This window comes from Telopea speciosissima, chromosome 3 (assembly GCF_018873765.1).
Source record: "Telopea speciosissima isolate NSW1024214 ecotype Mountain lineage chromosome 3, Tspe_v1, whole genome shotgun sequence".
Classification (NCBI taxonomy): Eukaryota; Viridiplantae; Streptophyta; class Magnoliopsida; order Proteales; family Proteaceae; genus Telopea; species Telopea speciosissima.
Window position 1 is genome coordinate 24,728,614 of NC_057918.1, and position 12,046 is coordinate 24,740,659.

Here is a 12,046-nt window from a genome sequence, read left to right on the forward strand (position 1 = left end):
GAACCAAATGACCAAACATCAATTCATTTTCATTTTTTCCATCCTTTTTTTACATGGCTATTGACAACCTTTTAATACAATGAAAATAAATCGTTTGTGGGGGGGGGGGGGAAGAAGTTACAACAACCATTTGTTAGAGGGGAAGTTATAACTTCCTACCAACTAACTAACTCCTAAATAGAAACTGAAACAAACACATTCTAAAAATAAAAGATGTTGTCCATCTCATGTGGGGTCCACCAGTTGGATCGGTCCGATCCAAGATTCTCCTGCATCAAGGAATCATACTAAAACTAAGACTTAATCTAATTACTAGGACACAAGAGGCTCGATTAGAACTAGGAATAGTCTAATCGAGATTCTCCCAACTCTACTCGATACTTTAACAAAGGTCATATCCCTCATCACAGTTTTGTAGATCTGGGATGCTCTCTTTTGACGTCTGGCGCAAACTTGATATTCATGTTGATTCTTGATCTGAACACCCCCTCAGAATAGGCATGTCGTGCTCTCTTGGGATCCTTCTATCCAATTGTACTCGGCAGGTAGATCTAACCCTTATGGGTTGATGCCGTTTTCATTTCATCTTCTTTTTTCTCTTCTCTTTACTTTACTCTTTAAGGAGCTTTCATGTATCTTTTGGGCTCATTGAATATAATTATAAAGTATAATACATCCAAAGAAAAGTTCAATGGAGCACTTCGTAATGAATGAGATAATTAATCAAGTACTGAGAAAAACTACCACATGGTGTAGGTGAACTTTGTGACACCGAACAGTTTTTTACCCTTTTACTTTCATTTAATAGGTTTCAAATATGAGGGCAAAGAAGTAATTTGGCCCTACCCTCTTCTCCCTCCTACACGATTCTCCTTCTACCCGATTCCTCTTCGTTTTCCATCCTCCTATCTACAATTCTAGCAGAGACCATCACCAGAAACAACGTTCTCATCGTGGCATGATAATCTTCATCATTCCCGCAGTCACAAGCAGCATCTTTTCTTTTATGGCAACTAACCATCACCTTCTATAAGTTTCCAAAAAAAATTCTACAAGGTTTTCACAGTGGGGTTCAGCTGCCTAGGAATTTGTTTTGGGGTTTTCACAGTGGAGTTCAATTGGCCATGAGTTTCATAGGTTTCTTAGTTTTAAGTATCAAGTTTAAGGTTTCATGTTTTTGAGGTTTATCAATTAGGGATTGAAAGTTCAAGGTTAAGATTTGACTTTTAAGGTTTAACATTCATCAATGTCATAATAGAGTTTTCTGGCATGTTCATGGCATTTCCTGGCGTGCTCATGGTGGTTTCTGAGAGTTTCAGAGTACCAGTGACCCCAGCAAAGTTCACCTGAGTGGGTGCCCTTTTATCAGCCCCCTAATTATTTTATTAACAATCCAATGAATGCAGAAATGTTAACTTGTATAGTGACCATAGTTGTCAAGGCGGCAAGGCGACTCAAGGCAGTGGAGGGGTGCCTAAGTGCTTAGGTGACAAGGCACCCGCTTAGGCGTTGCCTAGGCGACCAAGGCACCCAAGTGTTATTTTTTATTTCCCCTCTTTTCTAACATTTTTTTAGTATGTTACAATATATACTTTATATCATCAAAAATCAACATTAAGCCATATAAAATCATCAAAAATCAACATTAAGCCACTTCAAGTCATCAAAAATCAACATCAAGTTGCATCACGTCATCAAAAATCAATATTAAGCCACATCAAGTCATCAAAAATCAACATAGAACTAGAAGACAGCAGAACTGAAGAAGCAAGCTATTGGAAGTTTGAAACAATCAAAACACACAGTTGGTTTATACTGTTTTTGGAATTGGTCGTTGTCATGGTATAACTAGTCTCACATTTGGTTTATACTGTTATTAGAAAATATGATCTTATCGATAAGTAATTAAGTTACTCTCGATTTAGAGAAACGTTCTTGTTCTCTAAGAAGTTTGACTGGTCAAATGATTTTATTTTGACACGAGACTTTTTTGTATTAGCACAAAACCAACTTTCCAATAAATCCAAAACTACTTAAATCTGATTTATATTGAAGGAGTTATGTTCCGGTCATACCTTATTTGGTGTGCGAGAATGCTGTCAAAATCGCTCTGAATGAAAATATTTTTTAGATATCAAAACAAATGAATATTTTACCGCTCTTTTGGTTTTTAGCAATGTTTTACCATATTAAGGTTTATGGAATTTTTAGATTTGAGAAAAAAACCAGCATTAGAAAGTTGAAAATTTCACCTACTGCCAAAAATCCAGTTTTTGTTCTTGAACTTGGGGGTTGACAAAACATTTACTTAAATAATATTTGAAATAAATAAGGGTCAAGGCATTCAATACCACTAAGGTGACAACCGCTTAAACCCTAACAAATCCACCTAGATGCCTAGGTGGCGCAAATAAGGGCCAATGCGTTCAATACCACAAAGACAACAACCATCTAGACCCTAACAAATCCACTTGGACGCCTAAGCGATGCCTTGACAACTATGATAGTGACAAACTTACCCACAACTTCGACTAGAAGTACACTAACCTAATTCATTTAGGGTATCTACGGAAAACAAATTGATAATGTACCGAAACCCTCTGTCCTTTATATATTAATTCAACTGTATGAAAAACTTTACCATGATGTATGCCCATGCATGATTCTCATATTTCATAGGTGTATGACCAAATGCAACCGAGCATTTGATGCCTTACCTTCACAATATTATCAGCATACTTCATCACCATCGATACAGCAATTCCACTGCAACCAAAACAATTCATGTCCAGTCATATTGATATACAACAGGACAGTTAGCAAGTACAGCTTCTGATACACTTAATTAAACCAAACAAAAAAAAGAGGTTTCTGATATAAACTACCTGAGTGCATGGTTGAGAATCATGAAAGTGGTAATCAATGAGTAACCATGAAAGAATCCCCTGAAAATTTGAAAGGGTAAACTTTTGTGAAGCGCTGAGACATACAGTTACAAGCATTATGTTTGAAAACTGGACCAGGCGTTAAACCATTAAGGGGGCAAATTCTCAGTTTGATTGGGCATAAAATTGCTAAACCTGGGTTGGATCAATGTAGATCCGATTCCAGATCCAAAACTAAACTTGATCTTAAATACAAATCAGATTTGGGTCAGATCTGCATACTTAAGCTCAATTCTTTTATAGATACAGTAGTTTACACATAGTGATAAGCTTTCTAGGATCTGGATTCAAACCCAAGTCTGAGAAGTAGGAATGGAATCTACTAAACCTGCCCAATACTAAGATCCAAAACTAGCTCAATGAATACAGGTCCCGATAGATCCAGATATGAGCATTACTGTTTTATGCTTTGCATCTTGATCAATTTCAACTGGCTTTTACTATAAGTTTACATGGAAACAAATGGTTTTCAGCCTGTTTTAAAAGATGTGAACTTTTAACATGATCAGAATGAAATGAAGCCTGTTTTTGTTCAAACCGGTTCAACCAGTAGATGCAATTGGGGGCGGCGTTAGATTCAGCCCTATAAAACTGTGGTTACGAGTAATGAAAGAATCCAAGTACCCGCGCAGGTAAACAAGAGAGAATTAATTTAAGAAGCATGTCTTTCCTTTCTGATATCCCTCACAGCATGCAATTATGTGCCACTCTGATTATCACTTTATTAAATCAATGTTATGCTTTCAGATTCAACTCAGCTTTATCCCAACTTAAATGGGGTCGGCTACATAGACCCTCTTTCGCCAATCAACTCTATTCAAAGCATGTGTCATCTATAAAAAAGAGGGAAAGAGCAAGCAAAAGCTAGGAATGTACATAAACCTATTACCATTCATATTGAGTTTCCTTTCCTCATTATGCATAAGGATCCAACTAAAAATATTTAATGAAAGGTGATTATGCCCTTTTATGCTATTTTACAACTTCTATAATTTATTTATTATTTTGGTTTAATTAAAAATAAATTTAACCACTCAAGCAAAGATTAAAAATACAATATTAAGAAACTTATGGTGGGAGACCAGATTGATGGTCATGTGGGTAACAAAAGGAAGAGTGATTGGTGCAATGGCTACATGAGAGATATCATTTTAAAATATAAAGGAAGATCTAAGGCTAAGCAAAATGTCAAAGAATTTAATATTTTATTTCAGTCATTATAAGAATGGCATTCAGTCTAAAAAGTACAGAAACGAGTACTACTACAGCTGCAATATAAGTAACAATTTAGATTACTTGAGCCACGATAATTAATCAGCATCATAGGCATTACATGCTTCAACTTGTTTTAATTCTTTTTTCCTTTTAATGATCAAGTACCAGCAAGTCATCAAAATTTAACCAGGGAAAGATATCTACTTGGACTAGTACAGTGTACATATAAAAACTCGATGCACAAACTTTGGTGGCATAAGAAATCACAGCTAATAAAAATACTTTACATTTCAGTATCAACCTAATGTGGTCAAGCATATTCTCAAAGCTTTGATGGACCAAATGCTATACCAGAGACTCATGAAATCCAAGCAACTTCATGGATCTCAGATATTATAAAAATGAAGAAAATGTAGAAAGAAGAACAAAGATGCCATCAGAAATTCTGTTACTTTCATTCGCAACTGGACAGTACAGATGTGCCCATATGAGGTTTCCGGCCCTTCCTATGTTGACTCCCCCTATGCATCCATGTCTTACCCCGACTCCTTATCAACATTGGCCATAGGGGATGGTACACCAGCATATGTAGATTATGTGTTCAGACTTACTTGTTGATGACTGCATCAAAATCCTGAGTGAAAATAGCAATAGCATTGAAGATCATCCCAAAGATATATAACCAGAAGTTCTGTACGTTTATATTTCGTGAGGGACGCTTTTTGATTATAGCCTGCAGAATGCAAGGTAACTGATTAACAAAATCATGATTACTCAATCAAGTAGTTTAGAGTCCAGAAAATTTGTCAATATAATATGATATTTTCACCTAAATTCAATCTGAGTATTCATCAATCTCATCCTTTTTAGGTTTTATATTTTCATGTTCTAAACCACCAGTTTTAGCCCCATAAACAATTGTATGACCATAAAAGCTTCAGAATCCATGTTTCCACTAATACCTCTGTGTAGACACCTGCAAAGCCACTTAGAAGTGCCATGACCTGCAAAAGAAAAGAAAAAATATATTTATATGTTATTGATCAAAGAATCACCCTAAACAAAATTCCTTTTCTTCAGGTTATTGGATAACTCACAATGGCCATTATCCAACCTTGAAAAGGAGTTTGAAGAACACGATCAGAACTGCACAGGAATTCTGTTTTGTGAGGCATAGTAAGAAAACTTGAAGGGCATGATAAAAATGCAGGCTCAGGTGCAAAACTTATCATGAAACTTTTGAAACATTGTGCATCAGAATAGCAAGGAACCACAACAATCCAAGACCAAGATAACAAATCAAAAGTTGATAAACAACACTTCAGCAGCAGAAGAAGTGATTGCAGTAGAAAATTAGTAGAAGAAACAGGAGAGAAACAGGTTTTGAAAGTTTGGGGCCTCCAAAAACCTCAAGCAAATAACTCTGTTGATTCACTTAAAACATGAATTAGTTATTCCTGTATATTGAAGTAATCTGTCCTATAATCTATGTTCCCCGGTCTAGATAAGCCTCTAATAACTCAGAACTGAAAGATTGACTTAAAAAAAACCCTAATAACTTATATGGCTGTTGCCAAGCTCCTGCATCACATTGTCCTGTCTTTTCCATACAAAATAAATAAAGGAGAAGAGGGAGTTAAATCATGAGTAATGGTTGTGACTGGAGAGAGCATATATATAGTTAAATGTTTTTCGATTTCCTACTCAATTGAGAAAAATAAAAATTTCATTTTTCAAGCATACAACACAAACAAGGAACATATAACCATCAATCAGGAGTTCCCAAGTGATGAAACAAGATAACTCCTAGAGGGCAAGCATCACAAATATGAACCACAAAAAATACCAAGTAAAAGATTACAAAAAACCAATTATTAATTAGATGGTCCAGATTATCCGAAAATCGAAATGATTATATTGACCAGTGTGGTACCTTGAAAGAGGCTTTATAATTCACAAAATTACATCTAAAAAATTAAACATAGGGCAGTACTGGCATATAGACAAAGTAAATGGAACACTTACGAAGAATCAAGTTGTGCTGTAGTGCATCCTGCCCATAGCAAAATAAAAGCTGCCCACTGAATCTCACTTAACCTGAAAGAAATAATTAATGCGAACTATTAGTGACAAAGTTCTATTTCTCCACTCCATATGTAAATGATTGCAATCCATTTTTTATTTACCCCCCTGTATAGATAACAATAATAATCCCTTCTTTTAGACCTATCACAGAGTCACAGTCACATTTTCCGCCAACTATTGTCTCCAAAACTGCTATGCTTATAGATGAGTTTTGCCTTTTTCCCATTTGTTTTTTATCCAATCAGAAAAATAGGTTTTGGTTTCAAACCACCACCACCCCACCCCCCTAAAAATAAGAACAGACTTCTATGCCTACAATTTTTAATTTTTAATTAACTATTATGGTCAAGAACCTTAAATTGAATGTCATTTATAGCTTTGACATCAACTCTGATAACAGTCCAATAATTAACGAGGAAGGGGCCTATGGTAAAATTGCAAAAATGGTTCATGCAGTCAAGGGAAAATACTAAAAATCAAATGGAAAGGTGTGAAGTCCTTACTTTTTCTTTAGAATGATGCGGTATAACACTCCAGTACTGATAAGATTCAGGTTCTTCAGTATTTGGTAGCCAGGAGCATCCACATATGCGAAAATATAGTACTGCCCCAGCATACAAAAAATGGGTCTAATCAAGTTTTCCCTCTCAAAAAGTATTACTTATTTATCCAAAATAATAGACAGTTATGAAAATAAAAATAAAATAAAAGAAGGGAAGTCCATATCCTACCTGAAGTAAGTTCTTAATAAGGTAGAGTGCTGCAGGAATAGGGTAAACAGAAACCTCATTGAATGATGTACTCAGCCTGAGAGACAACAAAATGAGACATATAAGAGAACAAAGTACCAGTTGTCTGAGCTCAATCTATGGATAGTTCACAACCATGAAACCAACTCAAGACAATGAATCTGGCTCCCAGCCTTGTCCTGTCCATTTTCTTCTCTCTTCACCTTTATATTATTTTTTCATCTTTTCACAGGTATTTGTTCTTTAACTTGTTCGATAAGGTTAGGTTTTGTGGGCTGCTTAATTAAATTACTGCAGGCACCTTTTCTTTTTCCTTTTTCCCACTCCCCGTTGTGTTTTATTATTGCTGTTTCTTTTCCTTTTTCTTCTTGGTCGTAGTGGTTGGTCAATGCTTGTGAGAAAACATTGTGGAGGTTTTTATTTTTGCCTTTCCTTTTTCCATGGTATGTTGCCTATTTCTCTTTCCTTTATTCAAGCATTGCATCTTATTGCCAAACAAGAGAAAAAAATTAATGATAAATAAAACAATAACATATATATATATATTCCAAATTCTAACAGACACAATTTCACACCAGGAAAATGCTCCATGTTGATCCACTGAATGGTAGATTGACACCTGCAACATGTTCATAAATGCATTGGCTTGACTGTCCTTTACTGTTTATATGCCCTGTACCTAGACTTTGCCCCTAAGGCTGTGTTTGGATGTCAAGAAAATGGATAGAAAAGAAAAGGAAAAAAAGAAATCTGGACAAGAAGAAAAATTTCAGGTTGCTTAGTAAGATTGAAAAAGAAAAGAAAAAATAAAGAGATATAGAGAGAGAGAGAGAGAGAAAGAGAAGCCTTCTCTTTGTTGTTCTGGCGCGCTAGTCGTTGCTTGGTTCTGGAGCACTAGCCGAACAGTAGATGAGATAAAGTTGAGAGAGAGAGAGTATGAAACAGTAGACGAGAGAAAGTTCTCCGTTGTACTGCGCTCTCCAAGTGTGCTTGTTACCTCCTTCCTTACCATGGCAAGTCTTTGTGAAATAACTCCGATGAGAAGAAAAAAGAAGGCGTTAAGAGACCCTCCTGGTCCAACCCTAGACACTCTAAAATCCTTCTTCAAACCTATTTATACCAAGCATTCTTCTCCCCCACTCTTCTCTCTTGGCATATCTATCGTTGCATGTCTCTCTCCCCTCCGCTTTTGACTACGGTAGGCCCCGGTACCCTCTCTCTTGTGCATGAATCTCACGACCCAAGCCCAGGCCTCAGCCTGCTCATGGCTTCAAGCTTCACTGCGAAGAACCACCTTACAGCGGAAGGCTGAAAGTCACAGCCAAACTGCAGGTTCCAGCAGCAATGGCAATGAGAACAGGAGACAGAAAATTATGCCAGATCATCAAAAAAATAGAAAGACTGCAGTTCTCTCTCCAAAACCCAATTTTCTCGACCTCGCGGCAAGATTTCTTTTGTTGTGGAGATAGAAAATTGCAATCATGATGTAGCCTAGGTGAAATAAATCTCACTTAGGACCAGGTTCTGTTTTAGGGTTGGCCGAATGGGCAGTTTAGGGTAACTAGGGCAAAATTAGGGTTAGGAATGGGAGATTGAGTTAGGGTTTTATTGGGTAATGGTCTGCAGGTTCTTAGGATTCTATTAGGATAGGTCTTAACTAGGCTTGAATAAGAAATAACAATTCAGAAATATTAGGGTTAGGGTTTCGGGTTTTCAGTTTTAGAAACTAGGCTGAAACTAGGGTTTAGGATGAGATTTAAGGGCTGAAAGTCAGGTTGAGTTTTACTGGCTGTGAGGGGAAGGTTCGGCTGTAATATGGTTGGGTTTTGATGGCTGGTTAAGTCTAGGCAGGTTTAGGGTTGTTGGGGTGTAATGGAGAAGAGAGGAAATTAGGGTTTAGTTGTTGAGATGAAGGCTGCAGGTTAGGTCGAGTGGAAGGTCTGCTGTAAGGGATCTGTGGTTAGAAGTTTAATGAAAACTGATGGTCAGATCTGTAGTTACGAAGGAATCCTAGTTAAAATAGGAGTTGCAGATTTAATGGAGATTAGGGTTATGGAAATTGATAGAGGATGTAGGGCTGGGTTAGGGAATAAGAAGGAAACTAATTAATTGCAGAATTCTATAACAGCTTACTTGTAATAGAAGAACTTCAATGGCAGCAACTCGAAGAGCTTGATTGAAGAAGAAGAAGAACCTCCCGATCTGCGAGATGCAAGGAGCCGCTGGATTTCTCCAACCCTAGCCCTTGATATAACTCACAAGGGGTCTTGATATGACACACAAGACAGAGAAGCAGCAGCAGTCATGGCGGCAGCAGCAAGAAGAAACAAAATTTCAAACATAATAGGTGGGGGAGCCTCCCACGAAATATCTATTTATAATAAAAGGGGGGGGGCCAAAAGGCCTTACAAATAATCAATCTAAAAGCAAATCCTAGTCAGATTAGGAGTGGGAATTCCTAATCTGAATCCTAATCACAAACATAAAACATAATAGACTTATACTCTAAATAGGAGTATAAGCTTAAACAAATAAAATAAAATAAATCACCTATCCCTCTAAAATCGTGGAGGGAGAACTTAAGAAAATAAATATAAAAAGACTGTTTTAACCCTATCATAAGAAAAGTAAAAAGGCTCCAACAAAAATCAAAGAACAGCCAATTAAATCATGGTTTCAGCTTCTGCATCAACTCTCCCCGACTTAGAAACATTCATCTCCGATGAATGGGTGAAATCCATGCAACGCTCTGGCAACTTGCGGCTGAGCTTGTTGACTTCATGAATGGGAGTCCATGTACCATGCTTGTGTGAAGAAACTCGTTCACGAACCTTGTGATGAGGAGGACGAAGTAACATGTGGGCAGCAGCTTCAACACTTCCCTGGCAGAATTCTGTTGAAGTTATAACAGTGGGAATATGGTCTTCAAGTCGTGGGGCCTTCTCTTCGAAGAACCAAGGGGGCATCACAAAATCAATGTGTTCAACCTCCATAGGGTCTTCAATATTTATAACCTTCTCATTCAGCCCCACCTCTTCAAGAATAGCAACTTGCTTGATACTGTCTCCCTGTGAAATGTTCCCAATTACCTTGTCACAATCAACCGCATCATCCATGAGAACTGGAGCAATTGTATGGACACCTTGAGCACCACCATCTAGATCTTCAAGGTGACAGTCTAAGTCTTCATCACTATCAAGGGGTAGTGCATATATGCCATGCTCATCGTGCTCTTCAGAGGTTTCCTCTGCCTTGGCAGCCACATTAACAGGTCTATGCATTTGTGGGCAATCTTTGGCATAGTGCCCAAGTTCATTGCAATGGAAACACTTGTGGGGTTCATTGCTGTCCATGGGAGCTTTACCTTTATGATCAGCACGTGGAGGACGGGAAGAACTACCAGCGGAGTAGCCTGATCGAGTAGGACCAGCAGTAGAATTTCCAGTTCGATTGTGACTAGTGGTAGTAGACTTGAATGCTGAAAAAGTTTTGACAGTACCTTCAGTGGAAGAATCAAATTCTCTATTCCCAACCAATAATTCTTCAGCCTTCAATGCCTTCTCAAAACAGTCCTTGAAGTCCAGAACATCAACAACTCCAATAGCTCTAATAATATCAGATCTCAATCCCAACCGGAATCGGAACAACATCTAAGTAGCACTTTCTATTGTGTCAGTGCGAGATGAGAGAGAGTCAAACTTTTGCATGTACTCGGATACAGTCATGTTCCCTTGACGAAGGGAGTTGAATTGATCTTACATCTGAGCGGTGTAGTGTCTTGGTAAGTACTTCTCTTTCAAATCATACTTCATATCCTCCCAGTTGGTAGGTGCTTTACCTTCACGTTCCATGTCCCGCTCTGCCTTGCGCCACCATTCTCGAGCAGAGCCAATTAGTTTAGTGCGTGCCAGTCTCATCTTTCGGTCTTCAGGCAAATCACACCAGTCAAAGTAATCATCTAGGGCAGCAAGCCAGTCATAGAATTTTTGTGAATCACCATGCCCATCATACTCTTTCAATTCTAGCTTGACCTTCTGTGTATCGAATCGCCGGTTAGTAGCTTCATCTCCAGTGAAGTAGGACCTCAAATATTCCTCAAAGTTAGGTCTTCGAGGTGCTTCAGTAGTTCTGTCCCTGTCTTCTCTGTAGTTATCTCTGTCATACCTACGTCGATCCTTGTAGTCTCGGTCATGTCTAGACTGATCTCTGTGGTCCCTGTGACGTCTGGGATGATCTCTGTGATGTTCATCCCTTCCCAGAGTTCCATGAACTTCCGAACGGACTTGGAGTCTATCCTCCTCTATGTATAGAGGGTTGTTTACAATAGGCACAGCTTGCCTTTGTTCCATGGCTGTCATTCGATCACCAAGAGCATGCTGGTCCGTGGAGATCTTCTGCAGCATAGTCATGATTGCAACAAGGGAATCGGGTGGGGGTGGTCATGTAGGATACACAGCAGGGCTGCCATGTCCTTCCATAGCTTTGATACCAATTTGATGTAGCCTAGGTGAAATAAATCTCACTTAGGACCAGGTTCTGTTTTAGGGTTGGCCGAATGGGCAGTTTAGGGTAACTAGGGCAAAATTAGGGTTAGGAATGGGAGATTGAGTTAGGGTTTTATTGGGTTATGGTCTGCAGGTTCTTAGGATTCTATTAGCATAGGTCTTAACTAGGTTTGAATAAGAAATAAGAATTCAGAAATATTAGGGTTAGGGTTTCAGGTTTTCAGTTTTAGAAACTAGGCTGAAACTAGGGTTTAGGATGAGATTTAAGGGCTGAAAGTCAGGTCGAGTTTTACTGGCTGTGAGGGGAAGGTTCGGCTGTAATATGGTTGGGTTTTGATGGCTGGTTAAGTCTAGGCAGGTTTAGGGTTGTTGGGGTGTAATGGAGAAGAGAGCAAATTAGGGTTTAGTTGTTGAGATGAAGGCTGCAGGTTAGGTCAAGTGGAAGGTCTGCTGTGAGGGATCTGTGGTTAGAAGTTTAATGAAAACTGATGGTCAGATCTGTAGTTACGAAGGAATCCTAGTTAAAATAGGAGTTGCAGATTTAATG

The 12,046-nt window shown here is 38.2% G+C and overlaps 1 protein-coding gene across 5 annotated transcripts in view; it reads right to left on the reverse strand.

Annotated features, from left to right (window-relative positions):
• LOC122657058 (CMP-sialic acid transporter 2-like) overlaps window positions 1-12,046 on the reverse strand; it is a 32,119-nt gene that overhangs the window by 10,030 nt on the left and 10,043 nt on the right. For all 5 annotated transcript variants that reach the window (XM_043851818.1, XM_043851817.1, XM_043851813.1 and 2 more), the window contains exons 6-13: window positions 6,977-7,052; window positions 6,749-6,849; window positions 6,186-6,257; window positions 5,258-5,306; window positions 5,123-5,164; window positions 4,772-4,893; window positions 2,886-2,945; window positions 2,718-2,766 (exon numbers count right to left, since the gene is read on the reverse strand). In XM_043851818.1, the coding sequence (XP_043707753.1) occupies window positions 2,718-2,766; window positions 2,886-2,945; window positions 4,772-4,893; window positions 5,123-5,164; window positions 5,258-5,306; window positions 6,186-6,257; window positions 6,749-6,849; window positions 6,977-7,052 (571 nt within the window). The remainder of the gene's footprint in view (window positions 1-2,717; window positions 2,767-2,885; window positions 2,946-4,771; window positions 4,894-5,122; window positions 5,165-5,257; window positions 5,307-6,185; window positions 6,258-6,748; window positions 6,850-6,976; window positions 7,053-12,046) is intronic.